General features: G+C 40.6%; 1 protein-coding gene across 2 annotated transcripts in view; it reads left to right on the forward strand.

The window, feature by feature from the left end:
- Window positions 1-11,125: 11,125 nt before the first annotated feature.
- Window positions 11,126-17,745, forward strand: part of LOC131193293 (hyaluronidase-4-like) — a 44,879-nt gene continuing 38,259 nt past the window's right edge. For both annotated transcript variants that reach the window (XM_058173313.1, XM_058173315.1), the window contains exon 1: window positions 11,126-11,206. In XM_058173313.1, the coding sequence (XP_058029296.1) occupies window positions 11,172-11,206 (35 nt within the window). In that variant the 5' untranslated portion in view covers window positions 11,126-11,171. The remainder of the gene's footprint in view (window positions 11,207-17,745) is intronic.

Below are 17,745 nucleotides of genomic sequence, written 5' to 3' on the forward strand. Positions count from 1 at the left end.
TTTGCCAGTTTTTTATTCTATAATCACATTTCCCATTGTCATGTCTAAATAGATATAAAATACGTTTCTACTAATTTTGAAATATACACCAGATCATATTAATGAATACATTCAAGCTTTCATTTTTAATAACATGGTGCCATGATTTAAAGTAAATATGAGATGAGAGAACTTGTACGTTTTCGTTGTATATTTTAGCTATATGCAGCCACACTTTGAGGGGGATATGTGCCAACTTATAGCAAGAGGTAAAGCAGAGTGCAGAAGAAATACCACATATTTAGTGCTTTGAAAGGAGAAAAACAAAAAAGAAACATTGGCTAGCTATTAAGGACTAGAGGACTTTTCTTTGAACTTCAAGTCCAAAACACTAGAAATATATTTATGATCTGGCATGGAAGGCATATGGCAGGTCCCGGTCTGTCAGGGAATTACATTTGGCAGGTCCCAGAAGGTAGGCTTTCTCTGGCAAGGTGCACCCCCCTTGTGAAATTTTCTCCCCCTGGACATCAGGTTAGCTCCATCCCTCTTTAACATTCCACAGGTTCCTCAAGGTCTTGTTTTGTCCCTGACTAGATGCAGCTATATCAGGATGCGGTGGCTAAGACACTGAACTTGTCAATCGAAAGGTCACTAGTTCAGCGGTTTGAATCCCTAGTGCCACGTAACGGGGTGAACTCCCGTTACTTGTCCCAGTTTCTGCCAACCTAGCAGTTTGAAAGCATGTAAAAAATGCAAGTAGAAAAATAGGGACAACCTTTGGTGGGAAGGTAACAGCGTTCCATATGCCTCTGGTGTTTAGTCATGCAGGCCACATAATCATGGAGACGTCTTCAAACAGCGCTGGTTCTTCGGCTTTGAAATGGAGATAAGCACCGCCCCCTAGAGTCAGGAATGACTAGCACATGTGAACGAGGGGAACCTTTACCTCTTTTCTTTAGATTCACCTAATTAGTCCCCTAATCAAGACACAGATAGTGTGAAGTCTGTACATAACAGTCTGACTTTATACAGACAAAATAAGATAATGAAGCCATAGTTAGGTTCCAAGAGCGCTCTATCTTGGTTGCTAAGCCAGGCTTATGGCTTGGCATGATGTGCTTGCTTCTATTTGGCAAAAACATTCACACCTTGTTTATCTATGCATATTTATTGCAATTCCAAAATCTATATTTGGACAATGCCTTTATTATAAGCCATCAAAAGAGTACATATACAATTGTGAGCAAACTTGGTATTTCTAGGGAAAAAAGTTTGAAGAAAAAAATAGGGGTGAGAGGTTGAAAGGTATTTTAATAAGAATAGTTAAAGGAGCAAACTTAAGTTTTATTAGATGTTAGGCTAGAGTGATTAAAACATAGGGTAGACTGTTGCCCCTTTCACCAATACTTGGTTTTCTCACTTACCTAGTAAAATTCTCAAACTTCACATATTGAATAAGGCAGAATAAGCGTATTATCTGATAACTGTAGGCCTGTTAAATGAAGTTAGATTACCAGTCTCCCAAGGAAATTTGATGGACTTCCATATCTATTTAGAGATAAATTCAATGGAATTACATCCATACAAATAGTGTGTGAAAGCTTGTGCATATAACTGCAGACTTAAGTATGTTGTGATACATCCATAAGAACTATGAATCTAATCTGGCAACTCTTAGGACCTTGAACTTTATTTTGAACTACTAGAGTAAGTATTAACAGATGTTTTGTGTGCTTACACAATCCTTTTTTGAATTCTTTCTTCAGCCTTTTTGGAATATGCTTCTGCTAAACAAAAGGAAAAATAGCTGGCACATACAGCATTCACCTGCAGCTGAAATAGTTTGGCCTGCTGCCTTTGGCAGAACTGAGTAGAAGAAGCCGCCATTATTGGCATGATGCTGCATCGTTTTACAGTACACTCAGGACATATTTTCTTGCTAGCATTTTTGGGTAAATGGGACTAACCTTGTGATTTGAGACCTCCCTTTTATAACGTTTCATTATTGTCTGCTTCCACAGCACACCCTGGAATGCAAATGTCATATCTGCCTCACCTGCTGATGTCCAATTAGCAATTGGGCTTTGTTATCAAAGAACTTCAATGTTATCCAATTTTTGAATTCAAAAATTTCAAACAAGGGCAGAGGGAGTCCAAAGTTAACTTTGTTATTGCTCCCCTTCCCCCTCATCAACAGCACCGTAACTCAATTCTGAGGAAGAAACCTTGAATTAATACAATTGCTATGTTCTTCAGGGACTTCCCTTCTTCTAAAAAGCATGATGGGCCATAGGCATATACTGTATCTTTCCTCACTCTATAGGTCTCAAGTAGGGGAGGGGGCACGGTTTCTCTGCCTGTCAGACATGTTTGGTTCCATCCTTCCCTTCCTCAAAAGTTCTCCTTCCACTCTACTCTACACCAGTAATAGATATGTTGATATCCATGATATTATATTGTGCAAAAGTGGAACAAAGATTTTGAAAAAGTTGGAATATATTTTATTTCTACCTTTTCTATTACTGTTCTATGTTATTACTATTAGAAGGTATTACAGGCTAGTAGCAAGGATGCAGAGGTGCTGCTGGTAAAAGTCGGAATCCAACATGTTCCCCTATTGATAGTTTTATAACAATTAAACCTTTATTTTTCAAACTTAGCAATTTTAAGATGTGTGGACTTGAATTTCAGCATTCCCCAACCCCATGCCTGGACTATAGGACTGCCCAGTAGCTGCACTTCAGAATTTTTCAGAGCTCTATAATTATCTGTAGCTTTATTTCATATAAAAGTTCCCCCTGGTGGAAAGTACAACAATAGGTTTTTCTTTACAGTACCTTTTTATACTCTTTGCAAGGAATTCATCTTTACAGCACTAGCAGCGTCTACAACATAATACATATAATTTCCAAACATTAATTAAATATTGATTAACAGTTAATCATTTCTCTTCCACATAAAAGCTTACTTGATCAAATTCTAATAAAGTGAATCAGATGCCTTTATCACCACTTTAATTCTTTCAAAGTCCAAAGAAAATTGTAAAGCTTTTTGAAGAATTATTGCAATTTTTAAAAAGAAACAAACAAAAAACGTAAGAACACAAAAAATGAGTAATATTTACATATTCATTAGTTATAAAATTGTAATACTAAAACAAAAAAAAATTATTTTAATTTTTTTAAAAGTGTGGTTTATTCTTATCTAATATAAAATCTATGCCAAAGGGGAGGAAATCATTTTTTAATAGCAGAAATAGTAACCTTTTAAAGAATGGATAAGACATATTTTTTGAATCCAATTTTTGAAATGGTAACATTATTTTTCCCTCAATATAATTATTGTATATTCAATAAAACTAAAGCTTCTCAAAAATGGGTTCTGCTATTTTGGAATATAATTCAATATAACATAATTATAACTTGAAAATGTTTATCCAGACTTCTATTTTTATATATTACAACATTCTTCTAAAAATAAACCAAAACCAAACATAACCAATTATATACATTAATTTACCTTCAAGTTTCTTACATCACCAATAGAAAAAATCCCTTCTGATAAATTCCGTGAGAAATCCAATAGATTGAAAATAAAAATCTTTTCATGGATTAACTTCAAAGAAGTAACACTTTTTTAAAAAAAAACTTGCATCTATGATGTTTCATTAACAGGTTCTACAATTCTTTATTCTCTAATTCATAAAAATCACTATTTTAATTTTTTAAAAAATATTATAATTTCTGATATAGTTTTGAAGTCCGTTTAATTTCAGAGTCTTGATCACAAATAATAGTATTGCAGACTTCTTCAGACCATTAAGCATCCAGTCTATATTGAGAAATCAACACGTACTTAAGTTGATGATATTGAAACTATTGTGCATTAGGCAAACAAAATTTTGTAGTTGTTAAAATCCTTAAAACAATCATGACAAAACTGAATTAAAGTTGAATTAAAGAAATGAAATGGAAACTTTATAGCCATCTTTCTCACACTGAATAATTGGTGAAAAGAGGTCTGATTTTTGAAATCAACAGCCCTTCCTCTAGAAATTTTCTAGATTCAAAGATAGAGCTGGCTTATCTAGTCTCCGGAACAAACTGGAATAGACTGAATCATTTGTAGAGCTGTGGATCCAGCCCTTCAATTCAAGAGATTAAATTTACTCCACATCCTAGCAAGTCTACACAGATCTAAGTGATGAGAAATGGGATTCTGCAAATTACTTACTGTTGAATTTTTATCCTTCCATTTCTCACTCAAGTGTTGAATGGGGAGAATGTATGTCAGGAATTTCTCTTCATCTTTTCTTCAAAACAGCAATCCAGTAAAACAAAATAGGCTGAGACTGAGTGGTTCACAATTATCAGCGAAATCTGTGTCTTGAATCTTTTCTTCCTGGTTTAAATGCATCACTTTAACCATTAGCGTAATTGGCACATATAGAAGTGTCTATATGCAAATGTACAAATATATACATGCATATTTGCAAATACTAATAGCAATAGCACTTAGACTTATATACCTCTTCTTAGTGCATTACAGCACTATGAGTCAGCATATTGCCCCCAACAATCTGGTCCTCATTTTACTGACCTCAGAAGGATGGAAGGCTGAGTCAACCTTGAGCCGGTTAGGATCGAACTCCTGGCAGTCAGCAGAATTAGCCTGCAATACTGCATTTTAACCACTGCATCACCATGGCTCTTTAAATCCATTAAATTAATGGCTTTCTGAAAGCAGGTTGGAGGCATTGTTTGCTAAACTGCACTTACAGACACCTTTGTCCAGTCAGTCAGACATCATCCTTTCCCTGAGCAATAGGTTGATGTGCCTTACAGCAAAGGTCCATAAGCTTCTGTGATAAGCACATCCTGACAAATGATAGCAGGGGCATTCTCCCTCCATTCTCTGCATGCTTATCTTCTGATGGTTATTCCTTGTTTTTACTTCTTGAAAAGAAACGTTTGTTTGCAAAATATGGCTCCTGCCTCGAGGCCCATCAATGCCCTTCTTTAAGGGAGATGAATGGGGCGGGGGTGTATGTGGGGAGTGGGGTGTACAAGGAAATTCAGTCAAGAATTATTTATTTGCCTAACGGCACCAAAAAGGGTGATTTGACTGGAGAAATCATGTTGTCGTGTCCCACTCCCCCTCCGACGACCGGGTCAAGGAAGTCCGTATCACACATGGCAACGAAGCCTCTGCAGCTTGCCAAATTCCTTCGAGGGTTATCAAGGCAGGCAGGAGTCCAAGTTGTGACTTCAGCGATAGAGTCCGATATCAGCAAACTAGATGAGACTTTGCTTGACTCAAGGTTGGAATGCCAAAAGCACGTCCTTTATATAGGCTGTGGGGTGTGGCTCCATGACTCAGCATTTATCCAGGCCTGCCCCTCCCTTCCTTCTGCTGGCATCGCCTTTCAGATCTCCAGAAGTGAGGATCCTCCCACTTTGAATTGTCTTCTGCTTTTTGAGAAAGGGAGGGGTCAGAAGGAGTAGGCCTGAGCAATTCCAATCCCTGGCTGGCTTTCTCTGACGGCTGAGCCAAAGGAACACACGCCGTATGAGTGAGGTTTATCGGGCTTGTTTGTTCACTCCTGGAATCCTCTCCGGGCATGGGGCCAGGGCCGGGGGCTGGAGGCATGACAGGCCGTTCATCTTCATTATCAGACTCGGAGTCTGATAACAGGCCCGGTTGGAGACGGGAGGGGCCGGCTGAGGAGAGGAGGGAGGATGAGTCACAACACGTGTCCTTTGACTGCAAAGCTGTGAGTGCTGCCTTACCTGCTTAGCTTTCTTGCCACAAAATATAGTACCTTATACCAGACCTGAAAAACAGTAAGTTTATATTTGTATTTATAGTATTGTATTTTTACCTGGCTGTGAACCGCCCTGAGTCCTTCGGGAGAAGGGCGGTATACAAATTTAAATAATAAATAAATAAATAAATAAATAAATTCCAATCCCTGGCTGGCTTTCTCTGACGGCTGAGCCAAAGGAACACACACCATATGAGTGAGGTTTATCGGGCTTGTTTGTTCACTCCTGGAATCCTCTCCGGGCATGGGGCCAGGGCCGGGGGCTGGAGGCATGACAGGCCGTTCATCTTCATTATCAGACTCGGAGTCTGATAACAGGCCCGGTTGGAGACGGGAGGGGCCGGCTGAGGAGAGGAGGGAGGATGAGTCACAACACGTGTCCTTTGACTGCAAAGCTGTGAGTGCTGCCTTACCTGCTTAGCTTTTTATGGGGTGTAATGTTATTTTAAATTTTCTGGCAAATTTGAATCAGTTTTTTAAGGGTTGTTTTAATTATGGTATATGTTTCTGTTTGTATTTTATTTGCCTGTTCACCACCATAAGTCCTTCGGGAGAAGGGCGGTATACAAATTAAAACATCATCATCATCATCATCATCATCATCATCATCATCATCATCATTATCATTATTATTATTATTATTATTATTATTATTATTATTATTATTATTATTATTATTATTATTATTATTATTATTATTATTATTATTATTATTTCTTGCCACAAAATATAGTACCTTATACCAGACCTGAAAAACAGTAAGTTTATATACGGTAGCTATATCGGTGTAACTTTATTCTTAATCAACAAAATGTTAAAACAGGTTATACAGGTAGTCCTCGACTTACAGCAGTTTATTTAGTGACAATTCGAAGTTACAACGGCACTGAAAATAGTGACTTATGACCTTTTTTCATGCTTACGACTGTTGCAGCATCCCCATGGTCACATGATCAAAATTCAGACACTTGGCAACTGACTCAAATTTATGACAGTTGCAGGGTCTTGGGGTCATGTGATCTCCTTTTGCAACCATCTGACAAGCAAGTCAATGGGAAAATCTGATTCATTTAACAACTGTGTTACTAACTTAACATCTGCAGTAATGCACTTAACAGTTGTGGCAAGTAAGGGTGTAAAAAATAGCAAAATTCACTTAACAAATATCTTGCTTAACAACAGAAATGTTGGGTTCAGTTGAGGTCGTAAATCAAGGACTATCTGTATTGCATTTGTGTAACCAGGTCCCCAGTATCGTTTGGCTTATGTAACATGAAATATAAGAACAACCAGATACATTTGTGAGTTTATAAATATTAATAACTCTGATTGCCTGTGAACTACATGTACTGCTTGAATTTACCAATGACTACTACCCTATGGCTTGTTTTAACTGGGTTCTCTTGAAGACACAGTGATGGATTTAAAGACTACTAAGTTGAAACTAAGAATGCTACAATAAGGACTAATACAGTGTACAAACTCAGAACAGGTAGTCCTTAACTTATCACCATTTGTTTAGCAACTGTTTGAAGGACACTGACAAAAGTGACTTGTGGCCAGTTCTCACAGTTTTAACTATGGTAGCATCCCCACAATCACTTGACCAACATCTGGGTGCTTGGCAACCAGCCTGTATTCACAACAGTTCATGTGACTGCCAGTTGTGGCCTTTCCAGCTGGCTTCTGACAAGCAAAGTCAACGGGGGAAGCTGAATTCACTTAATGACCACATGATTCATCTAACAACTGCCTCACTTAGCAATGAAAATTTTGGTCCCAAATTGGGATTGTAAATTGAGGAGTGCCTGCACTGTGTTGGATGCATAAAAAACCATTTGTTGCATTCCTGCAGTCTGCTGCCTAGAACAGGGGTCTCCAACCTTGGCAACATGTGGACTTCAACTCCCAGAGTTCGCTGGCTGAGGAATTCTGGGAGTTGAAGTCCACAAGTCTTAAAATTGCCAAGATTGGAGACCCCTGGCCTAAAATTATTTTAGATCCAATACATTCTACAAACCCAGAAATCTGATCGTTCAGAGTCCGAAGAGGGGCCATTTTAGCCTCAATATGCATTGGGCCAATCTTCCTCTGTCCAGACTGTATTGTGTGAATACAGATATCCAGTCATTTTTGCAGTCATTGGGCTGCACTGCCTAATCTATTCTACCAAGGAAATGAGATTGGGAGAAAGAGCAGCTGAAAATACAAGTGATTATGTTACAAAATCCACCGTCAATCATAGATTTTACCATTCAAGTGCTGATTGGCAACAGCCCACAAAGTATGGCTGGTCTCCTTTGCTGTTATCTTAGCAGTAGGTCTATGGAGATTCTTAGTCATCCAGGTCAGGGATCCCCCAACCTTGGCAACTTTAAACCTGGTGGATTCCAACTCCCAGAATTCTGGGAGTTGACGTCCTCCTAGCTTAAAGTTGCCAAGGTTGGAGATCCCTGATCCAGCTCATGGTTGTCCCAAAGGTGCTTTTTCAAGAAGAAATTGGACTTTCTGGTTTTTCTTTGAAGACATTTTGCTTCTCATCCAAGAAGCTTCTTCAGCTCTTAGCAATAGGTATACCCAAAGCAAGGTGTGTATGACTGCATGGAGTTCTCAGCCATTCAAGACTACTAATCTATGTAAGAGGAAGGCCTGTTGATGCAACAAGCCTTATCAATACTCCCCTTGCCAACAAGGATTTCTGGAGTACTGAAGATACAATTCAGGAAGTGATCAGGGACTCTGTATTCATCCCCAAGACAATCGGTCTCATTGTCTGGGTAAATCGGCCACATTTCTCATATAATCGCAGCTTCTGGGCTAGTTATGAGAAAAGTTATGGAAAATGGACAAAGGAAAGTTTAAGAAAATTAACCTTCTTTGTTGGTCTCATCAAATGTTTATTTAGAGTAGTAAAATTTAAAAAAAAATCGATTAGCAGAACCGTTGCTTAATATAGTGGAATATTCAATTTGTTTTTTTTTTTTCCAACCTACTCCAATATTTTAGTCAGCAGATGGCAGTGAAGGGTTATTACTGAAAATAGCAATCTCCTGTCAGAGGAGTTGAGAGAATCTAAACTCACAAATGAAGGCGAATATATACATGACCCAGGACAATGTTGCAGGAATCCAATTTGCATCGGTCACTAGGACCAGAGGTTAAGTTTTCTGACCTTCTGGAGCCTGGAATGGATCAGATCGGATCCTGCAGAATCTAAACTGCCCATCCCTATTGATAGAAAAACTTCGTGGTATCTCACCAATGGCTCTTTCCAGCACTCCTATTAGTACAGGAGAGCTGTTAGAAAGAATTAACCCCACAATTGATACAAAAGCTAGGAGTGGTGCAAAGAGCCATGGAAAGATACATGTTTGGCATTACAAGACAAGATAGAAAAACCTGCACATGGATTAGAGAACAAACAAAAGTCTACAATATCATCAATAACTGAAATGGAAATGGGCTGGTCACATAGCAAGAAGAACCGATGGCAGGTGGACCAAGGCAGTCATAGAATGGATCCCACTTGATAAAAAGCATCCACAAAAGAGACCTAAAACAAGATGGATCGACAACATCAGCAAGTATTGCAGGCCCAGTTGGCAAAAGAAAGCTCAGGACTGTATAGATTGGAAACATGCGGAAGCTGCCTTCATCCTGCTATGGATACACAATGGCTAAAATGGTTATGATGACGATTGATGTAGATAGTGGCTGATAATTTGGAAGGAAGGAAGGAAGGAAGGAAGGAAGGAAGGAAGGAAGGAAGGAAGGAAGGAGGGAGGGAGGGAGGGAGGGAGGGAGGGAGGGAGGGAGGGAGGGAGGGAGGAAGGGAGGGAGGGACTTTATTATAGGTCATAGGCCCCTCAAGCACATCAGAACAACAATGAAATGCAATAAAAGAAGTAGGAACAAAACAGTACAACTGAACCAAACCAGCAACACACAAATATATACCAGTTACAAATGCAGACTTAGCAACAGCTTGTCTTGTTTTACTATTTTTCATTCTGAAATCTAATTAATCCTGGTAGTTTGAGCTTTATAGTCAATGTTAAGATCAGATAGGCTCCAAACAACAGATTGAAACAAAAGCAAAACAGCCATTAAGCTTGCTGAGAGTTTGATTCCTTTCCTTTTTAAAGCAAATGAATAAAACTGGCTGTTATACCAATTGCTAATCCCCAACTTCATCCCCTTTAAAGCATTCTGCTCTGATGATCATCTTCTTATGCATATAGCAAGGCATTTGGGAAAACTACAGCAATCTTTTCCATTTTGGTGATGGTCAGTTCCTGTCATTTGTCATCCAACATGAGACCGCAGGACTGGAAAAATTGGATTGTTCCTATAGATTAGGCAAGTCTGAGCTAGAATGTTACAAGCTTTGCTATTGAAATGTCATATGATGTTAGTTTCTGCGCTCAAAAACATGTTATTTCTAATATACGCAAGGTTTCGAAATGTCAGAGACACACACCTAAAGATAAAATAGCTTGGTTTGCCCACCAAGCTTAAATTGCTTATTTTCTGAATCTATATGAGACAATGAATCATAAACTGAACAAACAGCCTGAGTTGGCCCAGTATAGCAATGGGGGTGGGGAAGAGGAAGAGGAGGAGGAGGAGGAAATCAAGTTTCAAATTAAGCAAATGTTGGCATATTGTACCTCATTTCCTACTAAGGTTTTAACTGGGACCTAAGCTTGTACTGCAAAGAAGCCCAAAATCTCTTGAACGTTTCACTGAGAGATCTTGTGGGTTCTTTACTAACTGGAGCTTTTGATAAACAGCCACAATAATAATGCCATGGGTCCATGCTACTCTTTTATATGACAAAAAAATATAAAGGACTTAATAGTATATTTACCCAACTTCTAGATTGCTGAATTAACCCTCTTGGCCATTCTGACTTCTAACACTGAGGGAGGCAGGAAACGGTAGCCCAACAACCCTTGGAAAGTAACGGGGTTCATGAGCTCTGAAAACTCTCCGGAGCTAGACTCTTAGAGAACTTGGAAAACTGCTCCCGAAAGCGAAGCCCTGGCTGGAAGGGGTTTCTCGTCTCCCTCTTTGCCCCGCATCCCTCCCCTGCTTCGATGCGCCAGTCCTGGGACATCGCGGGGCTGCCACACCTGACGAGGCCAGACCTACAGTATCTGCACCCATCGATGCCTCTTCCTGCTAAGTCAAAGCTGAATCAGCGAGGGCGTCATTTAGGGAGGTTTCGGAGCCAGGTGGGTTGGGGCGATGGGGCGTGGCCTGCAATGGCAAGGCGTGGCCAGCAGGTGAAGGGGTGGTCGAAGGTAAGTAGCCTCGGCATGCCTGGGTTGCCTTTGGCAAGGAGAGCGGTGGTGCGAGCGGAATGTCGGAATTAGGAGGGATGAACGGGCGGCAAAGGTAATTTGGCTTCCCTGCGGGCGCCCGGGACGGGCATCTCCTCCTCCTCCTCCTCCTCCTTCTTTTCGTTGGGTCGGGAACTCTCTCGTTCCGGCTGATCAGCCCCCAGCCCCGGTTTTCTCCTCCAAAGTGGTCAATGACTTCTTTGTTAGCAGAATTTTTTCCATCGTGCCCTCGTTTATCCTCTTGAGGGTAGCTCGATGTGTTTGCAGGGGGGTGGGGGATTCGGCGGGTAGCTGACTGTTTTACACAGGCTTGCTTTTGTGATGCTAGTTTTTCAGGAGGGCGATCCAGTCCTAGGTCAGGCTACAGTTCCCATCGTTGCCCTTGGCCATTTCATCTAGTGGGCAGTAAGTAGAGGAAGCCGAGCCACCGTATCCTCCTAAAGAACATAGACCAGGTTCCCAGTTGCTGAAGGACCTCTGTCCCCCTCTCTCTGTCTCTCTCCCTCTCAGTATATGCATATCCTCCCCCTCCATTTCCATCTAGGTTTGGGTGTGGGGTTGTATATTGTGTTGGTGGTCAGGTCTTTCTTTTACCCAACTCTTGTTTCTCACTTTACACCCTTTCCAAGAGCTTTGCTCTGTTGTTCCTATTCCATCCATCCAAACCCTCTTCCAGCTTTTGCAAGAAGTCATGGCATCCCTGAGCCCGTGCAGTTGTGGGACCAACTTCTGACCTGTCTCCGTGAAATAGGAGACGGGGGTGGGGTGGGATGTTTCTGTTGCTTCTGAGGCTTAGCAGAATAAGCATCTTATTGAGGTAGGGAAAGATTAAAAATGGGGACCGATCCAGTTTGGATCCTGCAAGATTTAAGAATATATGTAAGGTGAACATCTGAATGTGGGCTTGGAGAACCCCTGGTGATATCTGAAGACAAAAGAGAGTGCGGCAGTGAATAGCCCTGGCCTCCTTGAGTTTGCTTAACTGCTGTTACTAAGCCTTTTCCTTGCCTTTTGAGGGCTCTCTAGCTTTGAAAGTCCCCAAGTCCAGGGTGCGTAACATTCCAGCTTTTCCTCTTCCATGAAGTTCTTGTGAGGAAACCTTAAGTGCAGGAGAGTCAGAGAGAAAGATGGAAGTTTGCCCAATGGAACTGGAGTTGACTGAATGGTGATGAAGCACCACTGCAAAGACAAAGAAGGCACATTTGCTGCACATTTCCAAAAGGAGCTGGTAGATTTGTGGTGTGAAAAACTAAGAGGCAGTCTTCTATGTGGTTATCTTTAGCTAATCGTCTCACCATTCTGTGCACAGTATTTCCACCCCGTATCTCCTATTGATGATATTGGTGGTGGTTTTCCTCTTGCTTAAGCCATCCCAATCAGGTTTCTTGGAGTCCAACATCCATAATTCCTACCCAACTTGAAAAGGAGAGTTTTGGTTGGGAATGGTGACAATTAGTATAACACATGTGGAGGACATCTGGTTTGAGAAAGCTGCCCTGAAACTGTTCCTCAATACAGTACCTGGGCTATTAGATCATGAGTTTATTTGTTTTTAAATTAACTGATGATGCTATGTGGATGACGCATGGCCCCAATGAAATATACTGGTAATTACCTGATATTTGTAATATGCCCTTGTTTGCTAAAACAATTGGCCACAATGATGCTGTGAAGTATAATGTCTTTTTTTCTTTTTTCTCTTGCTTAAACCCTGTCCTCGTTCAGAAGCCCATTGTCTGTGGGAATATTACCATGCAATAAGTGAATAGTCAGACAGAGAAGGGAAACTAGTTCAACGTTACTTACCTTTTGGTAAAACCCAGGCATATAGCATGTTGATCTGGTCACAGAATGTTTATCGTAGTACAAACTGCAAAATGGGCTTTTTGTAAAAGGGCTGAAGGAATTGAGTGGAACTTGATTTTTAATGTGCTCTGAGAGTCTTGATTTGAACAGTTCTTTCTCCGATGTGTCAAAGTAATTGGCTCCTTATAGTGGGGGACAAGGTAGTGCTTTTCATGTACAGCAGCAATGTAGTTGTTTCCTCCACTGGTGGCTCAGTGTTGTTTCCACACAAATGATGGGATTGCATCCTCACAGTTAGCAGGAAGATTGGGCGTATGTTTAATAATGCACCAGTTAGCAAGAAAAGATTGAGTAAATGTTCAATAACAATTGTTTAGCTTGGAGATCATAGGAACTGTGTACCCCACAACCCTGTCCACCTACTTCCCTGTTGTCACCCTAATCCAGCATGTATTGCCTGAAACAACAGCCACCCTGGGGCAATACCCTGAAATATGTGATGGCTTTGTTATTTGATTTGGAGTGGAAATGATTGACAGGTCATTGATAGACGTTGTCACTTTGCTTCAATATTATGTTACTCAAACTTATCTGCATTAAACATTAGGAAACAAAGTCCCATCAAATATGACTAGCAGATTGTTTCAGCTAACTTCTAAGTGCTATTGCTGGGAGCACAAAGTTTTTGATCTACAAGAGATGGACTGGGAATGTTCGTTGTGGATTCCAACATGCGCTTGACTTGTTCAGACAATAATTCTATCCTGGACTTGTTCAGACAACAGGAGCTCCCTCCCACGGTCACATTTTGATTCCTAAAGCAAGATGTGGTGACAGGGTTAGGAGCTCCTGTCATAGGTAAATATGTTTTCTGAATTCTGCCTGGGGGGGAATCAACTTTTATTTTCAGCATAAGCAGATAACACACTGTCACTTTGGAAAGTGGCTACTGGTTGTTCAAATTCTGTTTTTGGATCGGTTGAGTCTTCTTCCACAACTCCATGTCCACCATCCTCTTTCACTATTATTTTGTTGTACTTTGTGAGGGGTGCAGTAGTTATGAGTGTATCTTAGATTGAATAGATCCATTTGGTTCAGCACTGGGAGTTGAAGTCCTCCAGGCTTAAAGTTGCCAAGGTTGGAGACCCCCTGCTCTAAAGCATAGGTGTCAAACTTGATTGTGTCACGCGGTAACTTTTTAGCCTTTATGGAGCCAGGGTGGGCATGGCCTGCGTGTGACGCATCCAGCCTGCAGGCCGCCAGTTTGACAGGCGTGCTCTAGAGAGAATGGTCTTCCCTAGATTCGGTGTCTACTACAGCTAGGCCTATGTGTAAAGTGTTGAAAGGGATTCTGGAGTAAAAGGCAAGACTTCTAAAGGGACCTGCTACAAAGATCACTACCTTGAACTCAAAGTTTGAAGACCAGGGGTGAAATCCAGCAGGTTCTGACAGATTCTGAGAACCGGTAGCAGAGATTTTGAGCAGTTTGGAGAACCGGTAGCAGAAATTTTGAGTAGTTCAGAAACCTGGCAAATACCACCTCTGGCTAGCCTCAGAGTGGGGTGGAAATGGGGATTTTGCACTATCCTTCCTCTGGAGTGGGGTGGGAATGGGGATTTTGCACTATCCTTCCTCTGGAGTGGGGTGGGAATGGGGATTTTGCAGTATCCTTCCCCACCAAGCCACACCCACCAAGCCACACCAAACCACGCCCACAGAACCGGTAGTAAAAAAAATTGGATTTCACCACTGCAGACTGAAGCTTGCTATCATGTAGACCTGACACATCACATTCAAAAAACTGTCCAGAATTGCAATCAATCAGAACACAGCAGAACACAGCTCAAGCAATTTCTATACAATTTCAGACAAGTAATTGTCCAGTCTCTTCTTAAAAGCCTGCAGTGCTGAAGCACCCACAACTTCTGAAGGCAAGCTGGGTTAAACAAGGTTAATTGTTCTCACTGTCAGGAAATTTCTCCTTAGTTCTAGGTTGGATCTTTTCTTGATTAGATTCCATCCATTGCTTCTTGTCTGATCTTCAGGTGCTTTGGAGAAGAGTTTGATGCCCTCTTCTTTGTGGCAGCCCCTCAAATACTGGAATACTGCTATGCTGTAACGTCTACTCCTTATTTTCTCCAGGTTAGCCATGCCCAGTTCCTACAACCCGTTCTTCATATGTTTTAGTCTGCAGGCCTTTAATCATCTTAGCTGCTCTTTTCTGTGCTTCTCCCAAAGTCTCAACATTTTGTTTTAGTAATGTGGAGACCCAAACTGGATGCAGTAGTCCAGGTGCAGTCTTACAAGGTTTTATAAAGTGGTAGTAATACTTCAAGTGAATACTATATTTTTCGGAATATAAGACACACCTTTTTCCCCCAAAAAGAGGGTGAAAACCTCGGTGCGTCTTATACTCAGAATGTAGCCCCATCCAGTTTCTCAAATGGAGGTTTCAGAGGCTGAAAAAAGCATCAGAAACTAAGCTTCAGAAAAGAAGCCCCCAAACAGAGCTTGGAAAAAAGCCTCCAAACAGAGCTTCAGGAAAAAAGCCCCCAAAAAGGAGCTTCAGAGGCTTTTTTTCTGAAGCTGTTTCATAGGCTTTCAAAGGCAAAAAAAAAATTTTGTTCTGAAACTGAGTTTCAGAAGTTTCAGAGGCAGAAAAAAACAACAACAAAAAAACAACAAAAACCCCAAGGCACAGAGCTCACAACCAAGGAACCTGTTGCTAAAATACACCTCTGGGAACAGCTGATTGGGGGTATTCCAGGAGGCCAATCTACCTGCCAATCAGCTTTTTTCTTATTTTCCTCCCTGGAAACTAAGGTGCGTCTTATACTCTGAAAAATATGGTAATTGCAGCTGCAATTTTATATGTCTAACAAAGAATATAGGATTGAATACAGTAGGATTTAAGAAGATAAGCTACTCTTATGGAACATACCCTGTCCCATTGAATCCAGCAGTCTATTCTCATAGTGGCCAACCAACTGTAGCAGGTAGACCATTAATCTCCCAGCAGATGACCTCAGAGATAGTCATACTGGCTTTCAGGAATTGTTCCATTTTTTTTTGACAGTGATATTGATTGTGTTCATATAGCATGCTAAGCCTGGTTTATTATAACTCCCAGTTTATTGTTTCAAGTAAAGTTTGAATCAGCCTGGAATTAACAGGGAACACCTTAACCATACTTTTTCCCCTCCTTGCAAGATCAACTGAACTGCAATTTTCCAGGTCTTTGAGACTTGAAAAAGTTGAGCTTTCTCTTCCAGAGCCAAGAGCAGCTGCAGAACGATTGTGTCAAGTTTATATCGTGGCAGCTGCTCATCCTTTTTTGAAATGCAAGAGATCATGCAGATGTCAAAAGGTCATGCTAGTTCAGAAGTGCAATGGTAAAAGCAGGCTCAACTGGATTGACTTAGGTACTCCAGCTTTTGTAAAGTAACTTCTGCTGTTAGTAAGGTAAAGGTGAAGCACCCTAGGCAGAATGCTGTTTCTGGGATCTGTATGGATACCAACATGTTTCCTGACAACAGTTCAAAGCCTTTTGCTATAGGCTGCTTCCAAGATGTTTTTCAACATTCCAGCCTAACTAACAGCCCTGGTGTTCCCGATTCCTTTTATTTTACATACAGTAGTGGCCAAAATTGTGGAAACCCTTTTCTAAACTAGCTAATAACACCGCTTTTTTTTATAGTAGTACCATAAAATTATATATCAATGGAAAGATAATTTAATCAAGAATGTAATGCAATAATTTATATGCTGGATTTGCTATTAGAATAGCAGTTACAGTATAAAGAAGAAAAGTGAAACACATAGAAAAAAAGAGATATACAAAAATTATCACCATATCAGTTAATAATTGGGTAACCTTTAGCATGAAGGTTTACAGCCTTACGACGTCTTCCCATGGAGTGAACCAAGTCTTTTAGTTCTGCAGCTGTTATAATGTGAAACCAAGATTGAATGATTGCTTCTATTAATTGGGTTTTATTGCTGGGTCGCTTCTGACTAACAAGTTTCTTTAGTCGGCTTCACAGATTTTCAATTGGGTTAAGGTCTGGGCTATTCCCAGGCCATTCCAGCAGTGAATATGATTATTTTGAAACTCCAAAAAAAAAGTGGTATTAGCCATTAAACCTCAAAAATACACTTTTCCCAAAAGGTTTCCACAATTTTAGCCACTACTGTATAGTCCTGGAGAAATACTCCTGTTCTAGGGGAATTTCACACCTATTTTCAACTTTATCTACTTTCTCCTTGAAAGATGACAGAGAGCTTGATTCCTTTCCTGTCATTCATTAAAGTAATATCCTTTGCTCTCTGAAGTGGCAGAAAGCTATACAGGCATATCATGGACTGGTCCTTATCTTCCCTCTATTGCATCTCTTCCAGTGCTTGTCCTGATTTTGGGATACAGGATGTGCTAACAAAGCCACTGGCTAAACTCTCAAGTCTTGCTGCCTTCCCTTTTCTGAATATCATCATGAGCCACAGTGGCGCACTAGTTAGAATGCAGTGCTGCAGGTTACTTCTGCTGACTGCCGACTGCCTGCAGTTTGGCAGTTTGAATCTCACCAGCTCAAGGTTGATTCAGCCCTCCATCCTTCTTCTTCTTCTTTTTTTTTTCATAAAAAAGTTTTATTTTTACAATCATATCAAACAGCTCATCCAATGTACAGTTATATACAATTAGTCCGGTTCACCACCCCCCTTTTTAACACTCTTCCCTCTTCTACCTTCTTTTACTTTCCAGACCTTCGTCTCCTTCTCTTATCTACATCC

This window comes from Ahaetulla prasina, chromosome 2 (genome assembly GCF_028640845.1).
Source record: "Ahaetulla prasina isolate Xishuangbanna chromosome 2, ASM2864084v1, whole genome shotgun sequence".
NCBI classification, from domain to species: Eukaryota; Metazoa; Chordata; class Lepidosauria; order Squamata; family Colubridae; genus Ahaetulla; species Ahaetulla prasina.